At 39.3% G+C, this 23,596-nt stretch overlaps 1 protein-coding gene across 1 annotated transcript in view; it reads left to right on the forward strand.

The window, feature by feature from the left end:
- Nucleotides 1–7,585: 7,585 nt before the first annotated feature.
- Nucleotides 7,586–23,596, forward strand: part of KIF11 (kinesin family member 11) — a 44,888-nt gene continuing 28,877 nt past the window's right edge. The window contains exons 1-9 of the mRNA XM_043596989.1: nt 7,586–7,992; nt 14,750–14,882; nt 15,129–15,226; nt 15,325–15,403; nt 16,979–17,164; nt 17,280–17,404; nt 20,100–20,190; nt 21,377–21,619; nt 23,493–23,588. Of these exons, the coding sequence (XP_043452924.1) occupies nt 7,916–7,992; nt 14,750–14,882; nt 15,129–15,226; nt 15,325–15,403; nt 16,979–17,164; nt 17,280–17,404; nt 20,100–20,190; nt 21,377–21,619; nt 23,493–23,588 (1,128 nt within the window). The 5' untranslated portion in view covers nt 7,586–7,915. The remainder of the gene's footprint in view (nt 7,993–14,749; nt 14,883–15,128; nt 15,227–15,324; nt 15,404–16,978; nt 17,165–17,279; nt 17,405–20,099; nt 20,191–21,376; nt 21,620–23,492; nt 23,589–23,596) is intronic.

Genomic DNA, 23,596 nt, shown 5'->3' on the forward strand with positions numbered 1-23,596 from the left:
TTTCAGATTGGCTTCTTTCATTTAATAATATGCATTTCAGTTTCTTCCATGTCTTTTCACAGCCTAATTGTTCATTTATTGTTAGTGCTGATAAATATTCTATTGTTTGGAGGTACTACACATTGTTTATTCCTTCACCTGCTGAAGGATATAGTGGTAGCTTCCATAATTTTGGCAATTATGAAGAAAGTTGCTCAACATTGTGTGCAGGTTTTTGTGTGAACATAAAATTTCAACTCCTTTGGGTAAATACCAGGGAGCATAATTGCTGGATTGTTTGGTAAGAGTATCTTTAGTTTTGTAGGAAACAACCAAAGTGGTTGTATAATTTTGCATTCCACCAGCAATGAATGAAAGTTCCAATTGCTCCACATTCTTACTAGCATTTGGTGTTGGCGGTGTTTTGGACTTTGGTCATTCTAATAGGTGTGTAGGGTATCTCATTGTTGTTTCAATTTGCATTTACCTGATGACGTGATGTTGAACATCTTTTCACATGCTTATTTGCCATCTGTATATCTTCTTTCGTCAGGTCTCTGTTAAGGTCTTTGACCCACTTGTACCCCCACCCCAGATTTATTGAGGTATAATTGACAAATAAAATTAGAATATATTGAAAGTGTATAATGGGGGGGGGGGCACCTGGCTGGCTCAGTCAGTGGAGCAGGTGACTCTTGATCTCAGGGTTGTGAGTTTAAGCCCCACATTGGGTGTAGATTACTTAAAAAGAAAATCTTTATAAAAAAGTGTGCAATGTGATGATTTGATATATGTATACATTGTGAAAAGAGTCCTATTGGTGTGGGCCCATTTTATAATCAGGTTGTTTTCTTATTTTTGAGTTTTAAATGTTCTTTTCATCTTTTGTATAATAGTCCAAAAATGTCTTTTGCTAATATTTTCTCCCAATCTGTGGCTTATCTTTTCATTATCTTGACAGTGTCTTTCACAGAGCAGATACTTTTAGTTTTAATGAAGTCCAGCTTACTGATTATTTCTTTCATTGATTGTGCCTTTGGTGTTGTACCTAAAAAGTCATCACCAAATCTAGAGTCATCTAGATTTTTTCCTGTGTAGCCTTCTAGGAGTTTTGTAGTTTTATGTTTTACCTTTACATCTACAGTCCATTTTGAGTTCATTTTTGTGAAGGGTTTGTGTCTATATTAGTTTTTTTTTTGCCAAAAGCACTGAAATGCATATTATTAAATGAAAGAAGCCAATCTGAAAAGGGTAGTATCTCCACATCAAGATTTTAGCAGTATTTTTGGAATGATTACTGATTATAGATCAAATTATAGATTGTAGAATAAATATTAATTGTGGAATGAATAATGATTAATCAGTAAAAGTTTTTCAAAGCTCAAAATTCAGTGATTTCTGAAGTGATTAATAAGTGCAATTAATGAATAATCACTATCTCCTACTCTAGTTTTGTTTTATGACTTCCCACAAGTATCTAAATCAATTATATAACCCTGACAATTATACAAATATTGGACAATTGTGTTTCTGATGGATAAAAACAGGATCTGCGATAAAACCACTGACAGCTAGACATGGCAGCACACAGGAAGAAAAATCTTCACTTTTGATAGAGAACAAAATATAGCTACATTTAGTCTTACTTGGGGTTTTTGCTTTAGTGGTTTTTTTTTTTTTAATGTTTATTTATTTTTGAGAGAGAGAGAGAGAGAGAAACAGAGTATGAGCAAGGGAGGGGCAGAGAGAGGGAGACACAGAATCTGAAGCAGGCTCCAGGCTCTGAGCTGTCAGCACAGAGCTGATGTGGGGCTCGAATCCACGAACCATGAGATCATGGTCTGAGCTGAAGTCGGATGCTTAACCAACTGAGCCACCTAGGCGCCCCTTGCTTTAGTTTTTTTAATCGCTAATGAAAGCTCTTTTTTAATCCACTAGAATATAAATAAATCCAGGGTCTTTACCAGCACAGACTAAGACACTTAACAGCACAGTGTCAGAATAAATATTTTTATGACCTCTTTCCTGTAGTAGGTTGAATGACTCCCTAAAAGACATCGCTTCCTAATCCTTGTGAATGTTACCTTATACAGCAAAAAAGGACTTTGCAAATGTGATTAAGAATCTTGATGTGGGAAGACTATCCCTGATTACCCAGGTAAGCCCTAAATGTAATCACATGTATTCTTACAAGAGAGAGTCAGAAGGAGATTTGACACAGAAGAGAAAAAAGGCACTGAGGCAGAGATTGGAGTGATATGCCATAAGCCAAGGAACGCTAGCAGCCACCAGAAGCTGGAAGGCACAAGGAACAGATTCTCCTCTAGAACTTCCAGAGGAGCTGGCCTTGCAGACACTTGATTTTGACCCCGTGAATTTGACTTCAGACTTCTGGCCTCCAGAACTGTGAAAGAATGGACATTTGGGTTGTATCTATTTTTTGGCTATTATGAATAATACTGCGATTGAACGTTTGTGTACCAATTTTTATGTAGATTTTTTTTTTCATTTCTACTGAGTATATATGCCTAGGAGCAGAATTGCTGGGTCACGTGGTAAGTCTAGGAACTGCCAGACTGTTTTGTGGGTGATTTTAGACTTCTGGCCTCTAGAACTGTGAAAGAATAAATTTCTGTTGTTTTAAACCACCAAGTTTGCAGTGATTTATTATATCAGCCATAGGAAACCAATATACCCCCTGAAATAAATCTGAAATAAAAATGCTTAGATTCTGGGGGCCCCTGGGTAGCTCAGCCAGTTAAGTGTCCAACTTCAGCTCAGGTTATGATCTTGTGGTTTGTAAGTTCAAGCCCTGCAAGGGGCTCTCTGCTGTTAGCATGCAGCCCACTTTTGAACCTCTGTCTCCCTCTCTCTCTGCCCCTCCCCTGCTCGCTCGTTCTCTCTCTCAAAAATAAATAAACATAAAAAAATACTTAGATTCTGGAATTCTACATGTAACGTGCCTACAATCAAATGTCAGGGTAGAATAAAAACAAATTTTCAAGCAATTTACTTCCTCTGCACTCTTTTTTAGGATGTGCTCCACCTAAATAATGAAGTAAACCAAGAAAAAGTACACAAATGAGATCCAGAAAACATATCCAACCCAAGAAATAGGCAAAGGCAATTCCTGGGATAAAAAGGAGGAAACACTGGGATGGCAGCTGGACTGCAGGTCTAGAGAGTAAGCAGTTCAATTAGAAATAACTTGAAACTGATAGATTTTTGATGTGTTGAGATGGGGGAAAACTTTACCAATAGGCTACTGAGTGCTGAAGGAAGAATTTGGAAAAGTACAAGGAAAAGTAAGCAAACAGAACCAGGCAGTTATTAACTTTAGGGCAGACAGAGAACACAATCTCACTAGACTGAAATGCTCAGCTATGAATAGGCATAACAACCTAAATATATTTTGATTTAACAAATATTATAATATTGAATGTATGGGGGAGAGAAAGCAGAGGGGATCCTAACATTTCATAACTAAATCCTTATCTTCCATAACAGGAAGTCAATAAATAAAGTCTGAAGTTGAGTAATCAAACGATAACATTAGATACAAATTCCTTACAAAAATGGAAATGTGGGGGCACCTGGGTGGCGCAGCCGGTTAAGCGTCCGACTTCAGCCAGGTCACGATCTCGCGGTCCGGGAGTTCGAGCCCCGCGTCGGGCTCTGGGCTGATGGCTCAGAGCCTGGAGCCTGTTTCCGATTCTGTGTCTCCCTCTCTCTCTGCCCCTCCGCCGTTCATGCTCTGTCTCTCTCTGTCCCAAAAATAAATAAACGTTGAAAAAAAAAATTAAAAAAAAATAAGAAAAAAAAATTAAAAAAAAAATGGAAATGTGTAAGTGCTAGGAAAAATAGCTAAAACAAATTGAAAGTGGTTGCTTCTGGAGTAGAGGTTTGGAGGGACAGGGGAAGGGAAATACCTTTTTGTTATAAGCCACTTATGACTACTTAACTCTCAAAACAATGTCTATGTTTTATTTTAAGACAAATAAAAATCAATGAACTTATATAAGAAGTACACACTTTTGAAAGGGAAATGCCAGACCAAACACATGGGCAGTGATGTTGCATTGGTAGAATCCAGGTTAACTATTATTAGAGTATTAAAAATAAGTTCTAATCATAGACAGACTTTCAAAAGAGAAGTACTGATTAGTCTGAGAGGTTTGGGCTCTATTGGGGCAGTGCAAAATAACATACCAGGAAGAGCCACCTGCCTGATGTAACTCTTACAAATGTCCATAAGACCCTGGCTGTCTCCATTAGACTTAGTCTTGAGGACAGGCACTATAATATGGCCTATCTTTTCACCGCCTGGACCAGAGTTAAATACCCAAGAAGGGTGTGATGAAAGTGGATGCATGTGCACTGAGAACAAGAGATAGGTGGGGGAGATCACAGTTAATAATCTGTGATTTGGAATCAGAAATAATTCCCAGTTCTTTCTCTGTCACTCATTAGCTGGATGAGTACAGACAATACACTTATTTGCCCTGAAAATAGTGAGAAATAATAGTCCCTACTTCAGAGAATTGTTCTGAGGATTAAATGAGATAATGCATACACAACCTTTCATAGAATCTGACACATTGTAGCTCTAGATAAATGGAAGCTGTAACTATTACCAAATGGAGACCCTTGAATTTCTTACCTCAACCCAAATAACTGTTAATGTAAATATTTAGATATTTCCTGAGAAAAAGAGATTAACTTTTTTTTTTTTGTCTACTATGTGCCAGGCACTTTATACATATATTATTTTAATCCTTAAAATAATAGTAATCATTGGGGCGCCTGGGTGGCTCAGTCGATTGAGCATACAGCTTCAGCTCAGGTCATGATCTCATGGTTTGTGAGTTGGAGCCCCGCGTAGGACTATGTGCTGACAGCTCAGAGCCTGGAGCCTGCAGGTTCTGGGTCTCCCTCTCTCTCTGCCCCTCTCTGTTCACACTTTCTCTGTCTATCTGTCTTAAAAATAAACATTTAAAAATTAAAAAACAAAAAACAGTAGTCATTATTGTCTCCATTTTACAGATAAGGAAACCAAGGTTGAGAAAAGATTAAGTAATTTCCTTCCAGTACTTAGTTATTTATTTTTTAACGTTTAATTATTTTTGAGAGACAGAGAGTGCGAGTGAGGAAGGGGTAGAGAGACACAAACAGAATCCAAAGCAGGCTCCAGGCTCTGAGCTGTCAGCACAGCGCCGAATGTACGACTCGAAAACATGAACCGTGAGATCATGACCTGAGCTGAAGTAGGATGCTTAGTGGACTGAGCCACCCAGGAGCCCCTACATATATGCACATACATATACACATATATACATATTATACACACACACACACATATATATATATATATATACACATATAAACATTTATTTATTTTGAGAGAGAGACAGCATGCAATGGGGGGGGGGGGTCAGAGAGAGACAGAGGGAGAGATAGAATCCCAAGCAGGCTCTGCAGAGTCAGCGCAAAACCCCACGCGGGGCTTGATCTCACCAACTGTGAGATCATGACCAGAGCAGAAATCAAGAGTGGGACACTTAACCAACTGAGCCACCCAGGCGCCCCTAGTACTCATATATCTATTGAGTGACTACTTTGTATAAGGCTCTGTTCAAGAACATTAAGAAAACAACATTGAATAAGACAATCCATAGTCCCTGATGAAACCTATATTCCAGCAGGGTAGAGAGATAATACCCTGACAATGTAATCACAGACTGCAATACGTGATATGAAGGAAATAAGTAAGGTCTTGAAATGAGGCCTATGCTTTAGACAGGGTGGCCAGGAAAAGCCTTTTAAAAGAGAAAGTGGAGCTTAGATCTGAAGAATAAGAATGAGTCAATCATGCAAAGAACCAAACTAAAAGGCAGAGTGTACAGCAAATGCAAAGGCCTGGAGACAAGAAAGCTTAGAAGCTCTGGAGCATGGTAGTGAGCTACGTGATTAGTAGCTGGAGTTGATGTTGGTATAGGCAATGTGTCATGAAGGCCTCACAGGATATGGTAAGGAGTTTGGATTTTATTGTAAGTTCATTGAGAAGCTATTGAAAGATTTAAGAGTAAATGAAGGGCATGATCTGGTTTTGGTTTTTTTGAGAGAGAGAGAGATGGGGGAGGGGCAGAGAGAGAGAGAGGGAGGGGAGAGAGAGAATCCCAAGTAGGCTCTGCACTGCCAGTGCAGAGCCCCACATGGGGCTGGGTTCCCCCTCCCTGAGATCATGACCTGAGCTAAAATCAACAGTCAGACGCCCGACTGAGCCACCCAGGCACCCTGATCGAATTATTTTAAAGGATCCTTCCCGTTGCTGACTGAATGCAGTGGGTAGAGGAGAAAACAGCAGAAGTAGGGAGACGTGTCAAGGGCAGTGGTTCAGATTAGAGATAAAAGAGACTTGGCCTGGAGTGGTGGCGGAGGTGATAAAACTAACAGAAGTCCACTGGACAAGGTAGAATACGAAGGAATCAAAGATCTGGTTAGTGCCATGGGTCCAGATGAGAAAGATTAGGGTGGCTTTAAGGAGCATAACGAGTTCTGTTTTCAGCAGGTCCATTTTGAGATGCTGAGCTATGCATAAAGGTGACCAGAGATCCGAGCTGTATATATAATTGTCTCCTTGGGGGAATGCAGGAGGTTAATAAGTGGAGGAACACAAAGGCGCCTGAGAGTTTTCCATCTGGCCCTTACTTAAAAAGCTAAAACGATACCCAGTTTCCTGTGGGCTAAGTGTGGCCCACAACCGCAGCTCCTTAAGCCGACTATAGCACAGGCCCACGACAGTTTTTCCCGGGCCTGGGTGCCACACCTGAAGCGGTCGAGTCTCCTCAAGCACCGCAAGGACGCTTGTAGGACGCCTACCGAAAGTCACAGGTTACCGATCGGGGGCGGGGCCCAGCGAGCGCGGCCTGCTGGGATTTGTAGGCTGACCGCGGCGGGCGCCTCCTTGAGCCGCCCGCGGACTGCGGCACCACGTAGAGGGAAGCGCGCCTTGAGCCTGCGTCAGTCCTTCCGGAAGAGTTGTCTGAAAGGGCGAGTACTGTACTGCCTTTTGCTTGGAATCACTTAACAATGACATTTCTCATCAGTTAAAGGATACACTCAGAGTTCTGAAAATGACACTTAACGCCCTTTTCATCGCAATTTGGTTACCCATGTAGCCTTATTTCTTAACACTTCCTAATTATTCAAGGCTACTCTAGACGCTGCCTCCGAGAAAAGGGCTCGCATTTGATCTCTGCCCTGTGCTTCCACAGCACTGTCTTACCATCCGCTAATAATAATTATAATCGTGGCCAGCTTTCCTGATACTACATGTTCTAGCCTAAGGGATTTGCCCGCACTAGTTAATTCTCACACTACCTTCTAAGGTGGTCGCTATTGCTTCCATTTTGAAGATTGGGAAATCTTGGTTTATAGAGACGTTATGTAACTTGGGCAAGGTCGCGTTAAAGGGTCACACTGTTTACTTGTGCATCTCTCCCTCTGGACCACGAGTTCCAGAAGGGTACGGACAGACCAGCTTTTTACTTTCCCGCGGGCCACGCCCCAAGGGCGGGGCTCTGGTGACGACACCCCGTCCCATGGTGCCTTGCGCGCCAGCGCTGCTATTGGTTCGGCGTCTCGGCTCCTTTTTCAAATTGAGGCGCCGAGTCGTTGCCTGGTTTCCTAGGCTTCGGGCGGAGACGACATCGCTGTTTCCGAGGCTCCCGCTAGTGCTAGTGCGGGACAGACGCCTCGGGGAGTCAGAGCTCCTGGTGGAGAGCGGGGACGCCGAGCTACTTGCGTGGGTTCCCCGGGCCACGCCAGTACCCGGCGGGGGAGGTGGGCATCTGGCCCGCGCCGGTCGCAGGACCCTCCCGCGCTCCCACGGCGCTCGAGTACGCGACCAGGTCTTGACTTTCCCGCGGTGATCGTCATGGCGTCTCAGCCGAATTCCTCCGCGAAGAAGAAAGAGGAAAAGGGGAAGAACATCCAGGTGGTGGTGAGATGCAGGTAGGGCGAACCCGGCAGGATTCAGAGTGCCGGGCTTTGCTGCTGGGCTCCCTTCTGTGCTGTCCGGAGAGTGGAATTTTGATTGTAGTTTCTGGGCGGTGCAGACCTGCCTGTCTCATAGTTCCTCTAAATGCTGTTCCATAAAATGACACCAGATTGCTGTGAGGAGTAAGTTAGTGTCTGTTTCGGAAGAAAGGATATTCGTATTGGAGGTTATAGTTTGATTTGCAATTCAGGAGAATTTGATCGCCGTTCTTCATGGAAAAGTATGTTGTTTTTAAAAAACTAATGACAGCAGAGATTTAGGTGTCACTTTTATATTCCACTTCTTGTAGTTTGTCAGTTTGGAAATAAGACTGTATACCTACTTTGCAGATGGTCCTGATGTTGAGATTACCCGCCTCTCCACCATCTCTCAAAACATAACCGATCACTTGTTCTCTTTATTTTTGATGCGCTATTTTCTTCATCCCTACTAAATAAGGAAACACCACTGTATTTGAAATTTAAAGGTTGTTATAGAGTGAGTTTCTGTTTTTAAAAGGAGACAGCTTAAGCCAGTATAGCTTTCTGATTGTACTGCAGCTTGGTCTTCCCTAAACCAAAGAAGACAGTTTTTTCAGGGTGAGCGGGTGGAGGTGTTCAACTCTCCCCAGATTGATTTCCAAATAACTTCCCAATTTTGAAATTAGCCAGTAGAGAGAGAACATGCTTGTTATATAAACTGTTGCTTAGAGATTGATTTATTCAGCTTTTTAGAAGCCGTCCACAGTTTACTGTTGTATGTGTGTGTTTTGTGTGTCTGTTTTTGTTGCTGTTTTTAAAATTCTACCGTCAGCAACTTTTCTGTAAATCCAAAAGTATTCTAAATCTTTTTTTTTAAGGTGATTTTTTAAATGTATGCAACAAACTTTCTTAAGTTATTGCCTTCTCAGCTTTGGTGACTTGAATTGTAGAAGTCAACCGTAATAGCTGGCTTTCTAAACTAGGTGTCAGAGAGGAAATTTGGTGGTAACCTTAAGTCTGGCCAATTACCAGCTGTACTTGAGAGCTTCTCTTAATAGTTACTTGTTTTGAAGATTTGAAAAAAAAAAATTAACAGCCCATAATAGAAACGCAAGTTTTTAGATTATGTTGATCGTTTATTAAGGCCCGACAGTAATGCTTTCTCTGCGTGGCTTTATTTTCTTTAATTTTGTTTTTTATTGTTAGTTACAAAATATGTCAGACCTATAAAAGTTATGGAGAATAAAGTAACAAACATCTGTGTATCCATCACCCATATTAGAAACAGACCAGTCATTACAGTTTGAGCCCCATTGTTTCCCTTTCCAGCCCCCTTCCTCAGTTCCAAGAATTAAACATTATTTATTATCCCCATTCATTTCAAGTCTTACCAAAAAGAGGTTTCTTTTACTTTGTCACTAACGAAAAGTGCTTTGGTTGTGACTATTTACAATAATTTTTGTATGAGGATGTTTTTCTTTTCATGCTTTCTTTTTCAAATATCTTTCCTAGTGCGGATATGTCCTTAAGCTTTAGTAAACAATTTACGAGGCCCTTGTCGTTGTTAAACCTTTTCTGTAAAGGGCTCAGATAGTGAATATTTTAGGCTTTGCAAACCACATGTAGTCTCTGGTCACATATTCTTCCCTGATTTTTTGTTTTGTTTTGTTTTTCAGTTTTACATTTTTAATTGGCACAGTTTATTGTAACCTAAGAGGTCAGCGAGATTTCAAGAGGTGGCTTATTACTTTATTACAATGAATATAACCTTTTATGATCTTTACTTGCTTTTTAAAAATTTTTTAATGTTTATTTTTGAGAGAGGGCTCACACGTGCATGTGCTCTTGTGTAAGGGGGGAGGGGTAGAGAGAGGGGACAGAGGATCCCAAGCAGGCTCTGTGCTGACAGCAGAGAGCCCAATGTGGGGGCTTGAACTCACCTGAGCCAAACGAATTCAGACACTTAACCCACTGAGCCACCCAGGCTCCCCAGTGATGTTCTTTACTTGTATTATAACTTTAGGAAGAAAAATTTTTTTTTTTTAATTTTTTTTTTCAACGTTTATTTATTTTTGGGACAGAGAGAGACACAGCATGAACAGGGGAGGGGCAGAGAGAGAGGGAGACACAGAATCGGCAACAGGCTCCAGGCTCTGAGCCATCAGCCCAGAGCCCGACGCGGGGTTCAAACTCATGGACCGCGAGATCGTGACCTGGCTGAAGTCGGACGCTTAACCAACTGCGCCACCCAGGCGCCCCTAGGAAGAAAATTTTTTAGTCGACCTATACACAGCTCAAGACAAAGCTATAATTTCTGGAGTTGAGGAACTGATGGTTCATATATAGAGAAATTTTAATAAGGAAATAAATAGGCTTTGGTATATGTATACACAAAGACACACAACACACATGCAAAACATTCTTTCCCCTTGTATAAGTGTACAGGTTAGCATAAATTCTATTAAGAACATAATAGAGGGGCCCTGGGTGGCTCAGTCAGTTAAGCGTCTGACTCGATTTTGGCTGAGGTCATAATCTCACAGTCGTGGGATTGAGCCTCCAAGGTGGGCTCTGCAGTGACAGCGAGGAGCCTGCTTGGCATCCTCTCTCTCCCCATCTCTCTCTGCCTCTCCCCCGGCTCACACTCTCGTCTCTCTCAAAATAAACTTAAAAAAAAAAAAAAAAAAAAAAAGACTGTCATATAAAGGTTTTACGATTTAAGTCAGTCTTGCATTTTAATCTAGACAAGTGCTTTAGTGATTTAGATCTGAACCCATATGAATCATTCATATATATAAAAGTATATAATTATGTTTTTTCTTAAAGTTTATCTTGAGAGAGAGAGAAAGCGAGAGCATGCACAAGCAGGGGAGGGGCAGAGAGAGAGGGAGAAAGAGAGAATCCCAAGCAGGCTTCACCCTATCAGTGTGGAGCCCGACATGGGACTCATCCCACAAACCATGAGATCATGACCTAAGTCAAAATCAAAAGTCACATACTCAACCAACTGAGCCACCCAGGTGCCCCCCACCTCTATATTTTTAAAATAACATCTATCCACCAAGCTCTACCTCAGGGACTTTGCAATTTCACTCTGCCTAGAAAGCTTTCCCATCAAAATAGCTGTAAGACTCCCTCACTTTCTAGATTCTGCTTAAGTATCATTAAATATCAGAGAAACCTTCCCTGACCATCCGAAAATAGTAATAGCAACTGCCTATTTCCCCCCATCATCACTTCCAATCCCATTTAGTTTGGTTTATTTATTTTCATTTCTAATTTATCAGTATCTAAATTATCTATGTATAACACTAAGATAAAAGCTCCCTGAGAATAAGAACTTGAGTGTTTTGGGTTTTTTTAAAACTTGGTTTTGTTCACTTCTCTATCCTCAGTTTTATCATATAGTAAGTAGTTGATAAATATTTATGGAATGAACAAATAAATGTAATATAACTGTAGTGAGGCCAACAAATCGATGGGTTTGTTAGCATCACCAGCAGGAACCTAGCAATTTCTAGTTAGAGAGGTTTGGTTAGGAATATGGTGGCTTGGCAGTACTATTTATCATAGTACAAATAGTCCCTAAAGCTGCTCGGAGTTTTGATAACTTTTAGGAATGTGTGATATGTGTGAATATCTACTGCTCAGTTGTGACATCTCAATGGTATTCATTTGGTTAACTTAATTACACATCCAGGCAAAGAAATTAGTTGAGAGATGCTAGGAATGGTAGACATTGAAAGAGCTTTAACCACATGAGAGCAATTCATTCTAGTTGATACTCTTGGCCTACCAGAAAGTTGGTTTTGACCAAATTTTGTTGAACTGTTAATAATCCTGCATGCCATGAGTTATGTGGATTGTGTAGGTTTCATTACATTTGACAGTTGATAGCATCACTATATATTATCTGGGAGTTGCTGAGTTAAATTTCCCAGGATCACAAATTTGATCTTATGACCATCAAAAAATGCTAGGGATGGGGCATGCCAAAGGGTGTTGAGATATCCTTTTTAAAATAAATAGCAACGTAGTTTGTCTAGTGATGAAGGGAAAGATAATTTCCTATTTGGCATTTCCTTTCATAATATGTGATATTGAATGGGAAAAATGAACTCAGGTTAAGAGTACATCTCTCTCTTTGGTCCAGATGTGTGTTAAGTATATAAATATCTGATGGATGCCTCTGTATGTATTATGGTTCTTTTCAGCTCTTCCATTATTCCCCTTAGGGTGACATTTATTAAGCTGTGTAGTTTAACAGATATTAGAATGCCAGCTATGTACCAAGCATTGTGGTAGCCACTGGGAAATGGTAAACTAAACAGGATTTATTTTCCTGTGCAGTGAGTTTGGTACTATTACTCAGCCCCATTTTTCAAATGGGAAGTTTGTATACACTGTATACAAATCAAGATCAAGAATCCTTACTCTAAATGAATAAAGAAGATGTGGTATATATATATACACACATACATACATGCATACATACATACATACATACATACAGTGGAGTATTACTCAGCAATCAAAAAGAACGAAATCTTGCCATTTGCAAGTACGTGGATGGAACTAGAGGGTATTATACTAAGTGAAATTAGTCAGAGAAAGGCAAATATATGACGTCATTCATATGAGGACTTTAAGACACAGAACAGGTGACCATAAGGGAAGGGAGGCAAAAATAATATAAAAAGAGGGAGGGGGACAGGGGCACCTGGGTAGCTCCGTCGGTTGAGCATCCCACTTTGGCTCAGGTCATGATCTTGCGGTCCGTGAGTTCGAGCCCAGCATCGGGCTCTGTGCTGACAACTCAAAGCCTGGAGCCTGCTTCAGATTCTGTCTCCCTCTCTCTGCCCCTCCCCCACTCATGCGCGCGCATGTGTGCGCGCTCTCTCTCTCTCTCTCTCTGTCAAAATAAATAAGCTTTAAAAAAAAACAGGGGACAAAACATAAGAGACTCTTAAATGTGGAGAACAAACAGAGGGTTAGTGGAGGGGTTGTGGGACGGGGGATGGGCTCAATGGGTAAAGGGCATTAAGGAATCTACACCTGAAATCATTGTTGCGCTACATGCTAACTAATTTGGATTTAAATTAAAAAAAAATAATAATAATGTAAAAAAAAAAAAAAAAGAAGAATCCTTACTCTATTGAAAGCCCAAGGAGGAATTTCACTTACGTTTCTTCCTCTGGGCGTCTTTCCTATCACTTATGTATGATTCCCCTACCCCTCCCTGTCCCAATCAAGACACTAAATTTTTGCTTTGTGTTCTGACAGCACCCTTTACATATTCTTTCTAAACATTACCTCTTTTATAACCATTTGTTTTGTTACTATTCCCCCTTGACCTCACAGTGTTGTGAGGACAAACTGAGTTAACACATGTGAACCATTTAGAATAGTGAGTACCAAGGCACCTGGGTGGCTCTGTTGGTTAAGCATCTGACTTAAGCATCTCTGCCCCTCCCCTGCTCATGCTCGCGCTCTCTCTCTCTCTCTCTCTCTCTCTCTCTCAAAAATAAACATTAAAAAAAGACAGAATAGTGAGTACCTGGCACATAGTAACTACTCAATGTATTAGTCATTATTATATTTTTAAAAATTTTTAATGTTTTTATCATTGAGAGACAGAGACAGATCGTGAGCAGGGGAGGGGCAGAGAGAGAGGGAGACACAGAATCTGAAGCAGGCTCCAGGCTTTGAGCTGTCAGCACAGAGCCCAACGTGGGGCTCAAACTCATATACTCCGAGATCATGACCTGAGCCGAAGTCGGATGCTTAACTGACTGAGCCACCCAGGCACCCCAGTCATTATTTTTATCTACTTTTTTTTTTTTTTAATTTTTTTTTCAACGTTTTTATTTATTTTTGGGACAGAGAGAGATAGAGCATGAACGGGGGAGGGGCAGAGAGAGAGGGAGACACAGAATCGGAAACAGGCTCCAGGCTCTGAGCCATCAGCCCAGAGCCCGACGCGGGGCTCGAACTCACGGACCGTGAGATCATGACCTGGCTGAAGTCGGACGCTTAACCGACTGCGCCACCCAGGCGCCCCTATCTACTTTTTATCTTATGCCAGTTGTTCACTCTCAGGTTAGTGTTTCAAACACAAATGTGGTTAGTAATTTGAACACAAATCTCTCTACTACATTATAACCTAGCTTTCTCAGATTCTAAGAATAGTAGAAATACAATTCTAAAAAATAAGTTTGGCATTTTTTACAAGTTAATTCTGTTAGCATCTACTCCAAAAACTGTCAGGATTATAATGTTTTACATAACTTTGAAAATTAAAAAAAATGATTTTTTATTTCTGGGGGTTAAAACTTAAAATTTTGCCGTCTGCTTTAGCCGTATCATTCAGTAGTACCCCATGTAATCCCTTGTTACCAACAGTGTAGTCAAAAAACTTCAATTTGGGGGTGCCTGGGTGGCTCAGTCGGTTAGGCGGCTGACTTCAGCTCAGGTCATGATCTCGCGGTCCGTGAGTTCAAGCCCCGCGTCGGGCTCTGTGCTGACAGCTCAGAGCCTGGAGCCTGTTTCAGATTCTGTGTCTCCCTCTCTCTGACCCTCCCCTGTTCATGCTCTGTCTCTCCCTGTCTCAAAAATAAATAAAACGTTAAAAAAAAAAATAAAAAACAAAAAAAAACTTCACTTTGTTGTTGTCTAAGGTATTAATGACAGTGTCATTTGTAACCAGAAAACTAAGAGTTTTTTCAGTAACTTTGTATATTTCTTTTTATAGACCATTTAATTTGGCAGAGCGGAAAGCTAGTGCCCATTCTGTAGTGGAATGTGATCACGTACGAAAAGAAGTTAGTGTACGAACTGGAGGATTGGCCGACAAGAGCTCAAGGAAAACATATACTTTTGATATGGTACCTACTTCTTTAAATGCTGTAACTCTTGTATTTACAATGTAAAATTATCCTCGTATACTATTTCCTCTAGGTTCTAGTATCAATTCCAAGTTTCAGTTACTCTTTGAGCTGTCAAATGGTTTCTAGTGGGCTGAATGAGTTAATCTATTAAAAACAAAATTCTTAAAGTGAGTAATTTTGACATATTTTTTTCCCTGAAGATTGCTCTGATTGTTTTTTTGTTTTTTTTTTTTTTTGGGATAGGTTTTTGGAGCGTCTACTAAACAAATTGATGTTTACCGAAGTGTTGTTTGTCCAATTCTGGATGAAGTTATTATGGGTTACAATTGCACTATTTTTGCGTGAGTGAAACACTATTTTTCAAATTGATGAAAAAGTTTAGATGCATGTATTTGTTTTTTGTGTTTTTTTTTTTTAACACTTGTAAAAATTTTGACAGATACGGCCAAACTGGCACTGGAAAAACCTTTACAATGGAAGGTGAGAGGTCACCTAATGAAGAGTACACTTGGGAGGAGGTATTTACTGTTCATACCAGGTTTCTATCTCTAAAATGGCTGAAATATAACTTAATATAACATGAGTGAAGACCTCTTTCTTGAAATAGAGAAGATCAGCGTACCATGTCAAACATGAATGTAGGATAAACTATATGGTATGGTTCTTGTTTAAGAAACATAGTCTCATTGGGAGAGAAAGAATCAATACATATGGCACAGTTGAGTGACAAGACAGAATAGTTGGAGCAGAATATTGTGGAGGGGCGCCTGGGTGGCTCAGGTGGTTGAGCATCCAACTTCAGCTTAGGTCATCATTTCACAGCTTGTGAGTTCAAGCCCTGCATCAGGCTCTGTGCTGACAGCTCAAAGCCTGGATCCTGCTTTGGATTCTGTGACTCCCTCTCTCTCTGCCCTTCCCCTGCTCATGTTGTGTCTCTCTCTCAAAACTAAATAAACATTAAAGAAAAAATTTTTTTAAATAAAAAAAGAATATTGTGGAATAGCGGCATGTGAGTAGGGCTTGCAAGGGAAGACTGCAGTGTGGGAATGAATCTCAACAAGATAGCATAGCAAGCGGCAGCATGGTACTTTAACAGTGATGACCTTGAGTGTTCAAGAAATTAAGATCACTGTATTCTTGGATACTGTAAAAAGTACATATTACATTTCACAAAGATATCCATCAAGTGTGTTTAAGTGAGGTTTTTTTTAATGTTTACTTATTTTTGAGAGAGAGCGAGAGAGCAGGGGAGGGGCAGAGGGAGAGAGGGACAGAGGATCCAAAGCAGGCTCCATGCTGACAGCAGAGAACCCAACATGGGCCTTGAACTCACAAACCGTGAGATCATGACCTAAGCTGAAGTTGGACGCTTAACCGACTAAACCACCCAGGCGCCCTTGTTTAAGTGCGTTTAATGACTAAGTTAAGTTTCCAAATTATTAACATTTAGGTTGATCCTTTTTTCTAGTGGTTACACTGTTGAGGCATTAACTTGGAGCATGGATAATGAAGTTATGGAATTGTAACCATAGGAAATAAGGAATAGGCTTAAAGTACAGTTTCAAAATTTAGAGATTCATAACAGTTTTATAAAAGATGCTTAAATATTTTAAAAACGTGTTTATGTTAGAGTTAGGGAATACACTGTTACACGGGCCACTTTTCTGTTAAGATGGTAGTATTATGTTCTCATGAGAAAAGTTAGAATTACTAAACTTGGTTTTATAAGTAGCTTAGTTTGGTTGGTTTCTATGGCATGAAGTGGCTGATAGGTAGGACAGATTTGTGGAAGGTATGAAGAAGAATAGTTACTGTTGAATAAATTCTTATAAATGACTTTGTTTCTCTAATACTCAGTTCATTTCTTTTTTAAACTTGTTTTAGTGGAATTTAGATTATACAACTAATGAACAATTTATAATAAAATTTGATGAAAGGGATTGACATAAAAAATATAAATAAATAAACTGGTTTTAGCATATTTGTGTTTAAATATATCATGAAGGAGGTCCTTACCATATGTGTTTTAACCGCCATAGTAAATGGGTGGCATTCTTCCCTTATTTTAATCCTTATTAATATTATGGTTTCAGGATCCCTTGGCTGGTATAATTCCACGTACTCTGCATCAAATTTTTGAGAAACTTACTGATAATGGTACTGAATTTTCAGTCAAAGTGTCTCTGTTGGAAATCTATAATGAAGAACTTTTTGATCTCCTTAATCCATCTTCTGATGTTTCCGAGAGACTACAGATGTTTGATGATCCCCGTAACAAGGTAACTCAGTCTTTGAGAATGGAATGTATCCAGATTTTAATGTGTGATGCTTTGAGAAGCCAGAATATATATATATTTTACCAATCTGATGGATGCTCTTTTCATTTTTGGTCAGAGGGGGGTGATAATCAAAGGTTTAGAAGAAATTACAGTGCACAACAAGGATGAAGTCTATCAAATTTTGGAGAAGGGGGCAGCAAAAAGGACAACTGCAGCAACTTTGATGAATGCATACTCTAGGTAAGAAAACCATTGTCTTCCCCCCAGTGCTCCGTTTTCTTTTTCATGGGGGAAGTCAAATTGGGGTCAGTCATGGTATGTGAGTCACACAGCTAGATTATATGCTAGATTTCATGCTTTAGTAATTGACTTGAGATTTATAGGGGAACACCAATATTGGAAGAATGTTGAAAGAACAAAGAGAAGTTGATATTAGAGCAGAAGTTTTAAACTTTTTAGATTATTTTTTCTCGAATGAAATCATACATGGGAGCCTTGATTAACTGCTGATAATATGGCTCCTGTAGTTGATGTGGGGGTGGGATGCTTAGAGGCTTACCTCCTTAGCCTCATGAAGGTTTTCCCTGAGCACTTTTCTGGGGTCCCAATGGATACCTAGAACAAAGTTTGAAAGCACCTGCTTTTTTTGTTGTTTGTTTGTTTGTGATTTTTAAATGTTTCTTTATTCTTGAGAGAGAGAGAAAGAGCATGAGCCAGGGGAGGGGCAGAGAAAGAGGGAGACACAGAGTCTGAAGCAGGGTCCAGGCTCTGAGCTGTCAGAACAGAGCCTGACGTGGGGCTTGAACTCACAAACCATGAGCTCATGACCTGAGTTGAAGTTGGATGCTTACCTGGCTGAGCTACCCAAGTGCCCCATGAAAGCACTTGGTTTAGATAAGGATTAGAAGAAAGATAATTTCATTTAATTTTCCCCCAGCTTTATTGCAGTATGATTGATAAAAATTATATATATTTAGATTGTGCAACATGATTTAAACTTTTTTCAGATGACTTCATTTTAATGTAGGAATATATGGTCACTAACGCTGGCTTTCTGGGGGTACAAAGGGGCATATTGATAGCACCCCTTATAGGATAAATCCCAAATTCTAGAAAAGCAGTTTACTGAGTCAGGTGATTTCTTTTTCTGCTGGTCTTTGAAGGAAGCATCAGAGTGTAATTACAGGAGCTATGGATTGGGAGTTAGATATTTGTGTTTAGGTCTAGTTCTGCAGTTAACCAAACATGTGACTTCAGGTAAATAAGTGAACTTATCTGACTATCACTTTCCCTGACCTACAAAATGATTATTAGAACTAGATCTCAGGGCACTTGGCTGGCTTAGTCAGGAGAATGTGCTGTGCTTGATCTTAGAGTCATGAGTTCGAGCCCCAGGTTGGGTATAAAGATTACTTAAATAAATAAAACTTAAAAAAAAAAACAAAAAACTAGATCTCTTATTTCTTTGCTCCCTTGTAATTAGAAATTTCTACAACTCTTACAAAAATGTATGTATTAGGGGTGCCTGGGTGGAGCAGTTGGTTGAGTTTTTGTTTTTGGCTCAGGTCACGATCTCATGGTTCAAGTTTCAGCCCTCCTCGCACATGCACTGTCTCTCAAGAAAAAAAGAAAAAAAAATGTTTAAGTAATCTCTATGCCACACATGGGGCTCGAACTTATAGCCCCAAGATCAAGAGTCACATGCTCTACTGACTGAGCTAGCCAGGTGTCCCTGATTTTATAATTTTAATTAAGTTTTCCTATAACAACTTTCCATTTAAAAAAATTATATAGAATTTGGAGGAATGAGTTTAAGACTAGGTAATATTTCTTTTCTCTAAATACCTTTCTTTGAAATAAATTCCTATTTTTCATAAATTTGTGTAATTTAGGACTCCTTTTTATGTATGTAGACTGGAGTAAAAATCTCTTTATGAATGTATGTGGTAAAGTGAAGGAAAACAATTCAGTTTTCTAGAATCAGGGTTGACTTCTATGCTTAATTGCATCAATTCCATACTCTTGGATTAGGAATGGGTAAATAATAGTAGAAAAATGTGAAATGTATATTGTAATTCAGATCTATAGTTTGCTTATATTTTTTCCATGTCCTTCCCCTTTTCTGTAATTTTAAATAATAAAATATGATACTTAAAAATTTTCCAAGTAGCATGCAAAGTACAAATAAGAAAATTGAAAATTACCATATTCCCTACCACCCATCAGTGACATAAACAAACATAATGATGTTCACCAAGTGGCGTTGATACAAGAAGGAAAGATGTCTAGGTTGTCTATATAACTTTTGTATCCTTCAGATATAAGCTGAATGTGAGTACATAGCATAAGATAGACATTGGAACAGTTTATGGTCTACTGATGATTATCTTGTAGTGTTTTGGTAATCACTGCTATTTACCATTTCTGCTTCTCAAGAGAGGGTGTTAACTATTTCTGATGGCAGTCTCAAAGCAGAGCAATGTATTTTTACAACCGGCAAGTCATTTAAAGCAAGTAATCTATGGCTTGTGTGGTGGTGTTTGAATTTATGGTAATGACATATTTCAAGACGTTCTTATAAATAGGAAGATTAATTGCAAGCCTTTTCCTCTGACGTCCCAGGCAAATATCTCAATCCTACTCCATATCCAGCTTTTAGAGGTCTGAGGATTCTAGTTCCCGAGTCTATTAGGGTGTTTACAGGTAGTCTCTTATTGGCGTCTCCTCTGCAGACAGCAGGTACAAGAAGGCAAAAACCGAAGCATTGTTTTATCTCCCTCCCCTCCATCTTCCAAAACCTTATTAATGTCTCCTGTCTGATACTATCTTTCTCTATCTTGTGGATTTTGGTCTTTCTTTGCTGTTTTCAGTATTTTATAGAAAGCAAATAATATTTTACATTATAATGATTGGGCAACCTGATCTTGTTTTCTAGTCGTTCCCACTCAGTTTTCTCTGTTACGATACATATGAAAGAAACTACAATTGATGGAGAGGAGCTTGTTAAAATTGGAAAGTTGAACTTGGTAAGCATCTACCTTAATACCACTGCTGTTTCTTTTCTTTTTTTCTCCAGCTTTGTTGAGGAATAATTGACAAATAAGATTATATATTTAAGTATACAATGTGATGATTTTATATATGTATGCTTTGTGAAATGATTACCATAATCAGGTTATCATATCCTTCACCTCACATACTTTTTTTTTTTTTTTTTTGGTGGTGAGAATGCTTAGGTCTACTCTCAGTAAATTTCAGTATAGTATTATTATTATATTTAAATTGTATTTTAATGTTTATTTATTTTTGAGAGAGAGGGAGTGCAAGTGGGGGAGGGCAGAGAGAGAGGGAGGCACAGAATCCAAAGCAGGCTCCAGGCTCTGAGCTGTCTGCACAGAGCCTAATGTGGGGCTCGAACTCAAGAACTGGGAGATCATGACGTTAGCCAAAGTCGGATGCCTAACTGACTGAGCCACCCAGGTGCCCCAGTATAGTGTTATTAGCTGTGGTCATCGTAGTGTACATCATATCCCCAGAACTTGAATTCATCTTATGACTTAAGGCTTGTACCCTTTGACCAGCATCTCCTTCTCCCCCACTTTCTTGCTCTGGTAACCATCATTCTACTCTCTGTTTCAGTGAACTTTCTTTTTTTTCTCCCGGATTCTACATATAAATACGATCATGCAGTCTTTGTCCTTCCCTGGCTTATTTCACTTTGTATTATGTTCTCTAGGTTAATCCATGTTGTTGCACATGTTGCACATGTTGTTGCACAGTCTTTCTCATGACTGAATAATATATTCCATTGTGTGTGTGTATATATATGTACACCATATCTTCTCTATTCATTCATCAATGGACGCTGATTATTTTCATATCTTGACTATTGTGAATAATGCATTGAACATGGGAGTGCAGATATCTCTTTGAGATACTGATTTCATTTCCTTTGGATAATATACATAGTAATGGCATTGCTGGATCATATGGTAGTTTTTTTCAACTGTTTCATTTTTGACTACCTCATAGAGCAGCTTGAAATTTTATATTTCTAGATAATATATTTGTAGTCACTAGGTTATTAGTTTTGTAGTGGGTTGTTAATTATAGAAAAAATATTTTGTTGGCTATTTAATATATATAAGAATGAAAGTCTTTGTGTCCAAATCCAGTGGAACTGACAACTTACTTTTATTTTTGAAATTCAAGGTTGATCTTGCGGGAAGTGAGAACATTGGCCGTTCTGGAGCAGTTGACAAGAGAGCTCGGGAAGCTGGAAATATCAATCAGTCCCTGTTGACTTTGGGAAGGGTTATTACTGCTCTTGTAGAAAGAACACCTCATGTTCCTTATCGAGAATCTAAATTAACTAGAATCCTCCAGGATTCCCTTGGGGGGCGTACAAGAACATCTATAATTGCAACGATTTCTCCTGCATCCCTCAATCTTGAGGTAAGCCCTTTGAAAGGTATCTGTAAGTGTAGTAAGTGTAATTCTTATTTAGCTATCACATAGGTTAAAAGTTCATTAATTGGCTTCATTCATTCTATGCGAGAGTAAAAAGAATCTGGGTATCACACACGTGCACATAGAGGAGGATGCCACTGAAGAAACTGTCTTCCTCTTTTCTGGCATAGTTTCTTTTTTTTTTAATTTTTTTTTTTTATGTTTATTTATTTTTGAGAGATAGAGAGACAGATCACACAGAGGGGAGGGGCAGAGAGAAAGGGAGACACACAATCTGAAGCAGGCTCTAGGCTCTGAACTGTCAGCACAGAGCCCAACACAGGTCTCAAACTCACGAACTGCGAGATCATGACCTAAGCCAAAGTCAGACACTTAACTGACTCAGCCACCCAGGTGCCCCTCCTGGCAGAGTTTTTAATCTTAAAAAAGAAAACAATTGCTTAATGGCGTTTCTCACACAGTCTTCAAAGAAATTGCTATGGTCATTAGCAGTAGATGGGTTACATGGGATATGGAGATTGAATTGAGGACTTAAAAGTGGGTTAAGTGAATGCTAGTGTTGTAGAAGCTACTTAAGAGGGCAGCAAAGATGGGGTTGGATGTGTGGGAATAGGTGGTAGAACCAAGAGAAGCAACAAAGATGGTGAAATCTCTTATTTTATATTGTGGCCACTTCCTTTGAATGGAGTTAGAAAAGCTTATAGAGGTCTCTAACTCCCCTTTCATTTTATTTATTTTTTATTTATTTATCTTAATATTGATTTACTTTTGAGAAAGAGGGCACAGAGAGAGGAGACAGAGGATCTGAAGCAGGCTCTGCGATGATGGCAGAGAGCCCGATGCAGTGCTTGAACCCACAAACTGTGAGATCATGACCTGAGCGGAAGTCAGACACTCAGCTGACTGAGCCACCCAGGTGCCCCTCCCTTTTCATTTAAAAAGAAACCTCTTTAGTGAGATAAAATTCACATACCATACAATTCACTCATTAAAAGTATATAGTTCAGTGACTTTAATATGTTTGCGGAACCCTGCAGTCATCACCACATTCCAATTTTAGAACATTTTTATTACCCCAGAAAGAATCTTTGTAATCCATTAGTAATCACTTCCCATTTGCTCTCACTCCCAGCCCTACCTCAGTACTAACCTACTTTTTTAATCTATAGATTTGCCTAGTCTGGACATTTCATTCCATTTAGGAATCATGCAATAAGTTTTCTTTTGTGACTGGCTTCTTACACTTAGCATAGTGTTTTCAGTGTTCATCCATGTGGGTAGCATGTATCAATGCTTCATTCCTTTTTGTAGATGAGTAATATTCCATTGTATGGATATAGGACATTTTGTTTATTCATCAGATGATGGAATTCATTGAGTGTGAAAACTAACATAAAAAATGAATAGGTCAGGGGTGCCTGGGTGGCTCTGTCAGTTAAGCATCCAACTTCAGCTCAGGTCATGATCTCACAGTTTGTGAGTTCAAGCCCCGCATTGGGTTCTGTGCTGACAGCTCAAAGCCTGGGACCTGCTTCAGATTCTGTGTCTCCCTCTCTCTCTGTCCCTCTCCTGCTCACACTCTGTCTCTCTCAAAAATAAATAAACATTAGAAAAAAATTAAAAAAAATTATTAGGTCAAATTATTTTAAAGTTGAAGACCCTGAAAATTGGAAAAAAGGGGAAAAAGGATGTTTTGAACAACTTCTTTGTAAAGATTGGGTATAGTGGTTCTAGTGGATAGATGTTTAGATTAGATATACCCATAAATTATTTCTTGTAAGTTATAGTACATTTTAGATAACAGAACTACATTATTCTCATAATATCTTTAGTAGTTGGTACTTTCTTTTCTTCACAGGAAACTCTGAGTACATTGGAATATGCTCATAGAGCAAAGAACATACTAAATAAGCCTGAAGTTAACCAGAAACTCACCAAAAGAGCTCTTATTAAGGTAATTGT

The sequence above is a fragment of the Prionailurus bengalensis genome, chromosome D2 (genome assembly GCF_016509475.1).
Source record: "Prionailurus bengalensis isolate Pbe53 chromosome D2, Fcat_Pben_1.1_paternal_pri, whole genome shotgun sequence".
Classification (NCBI taxonomy): domain Eukaryota; kingdom Metazoa; phylum Chordata; class Mammalia; order Carnivora; family Felidae; genus Prionailurus; species Prionailurus bengalensis.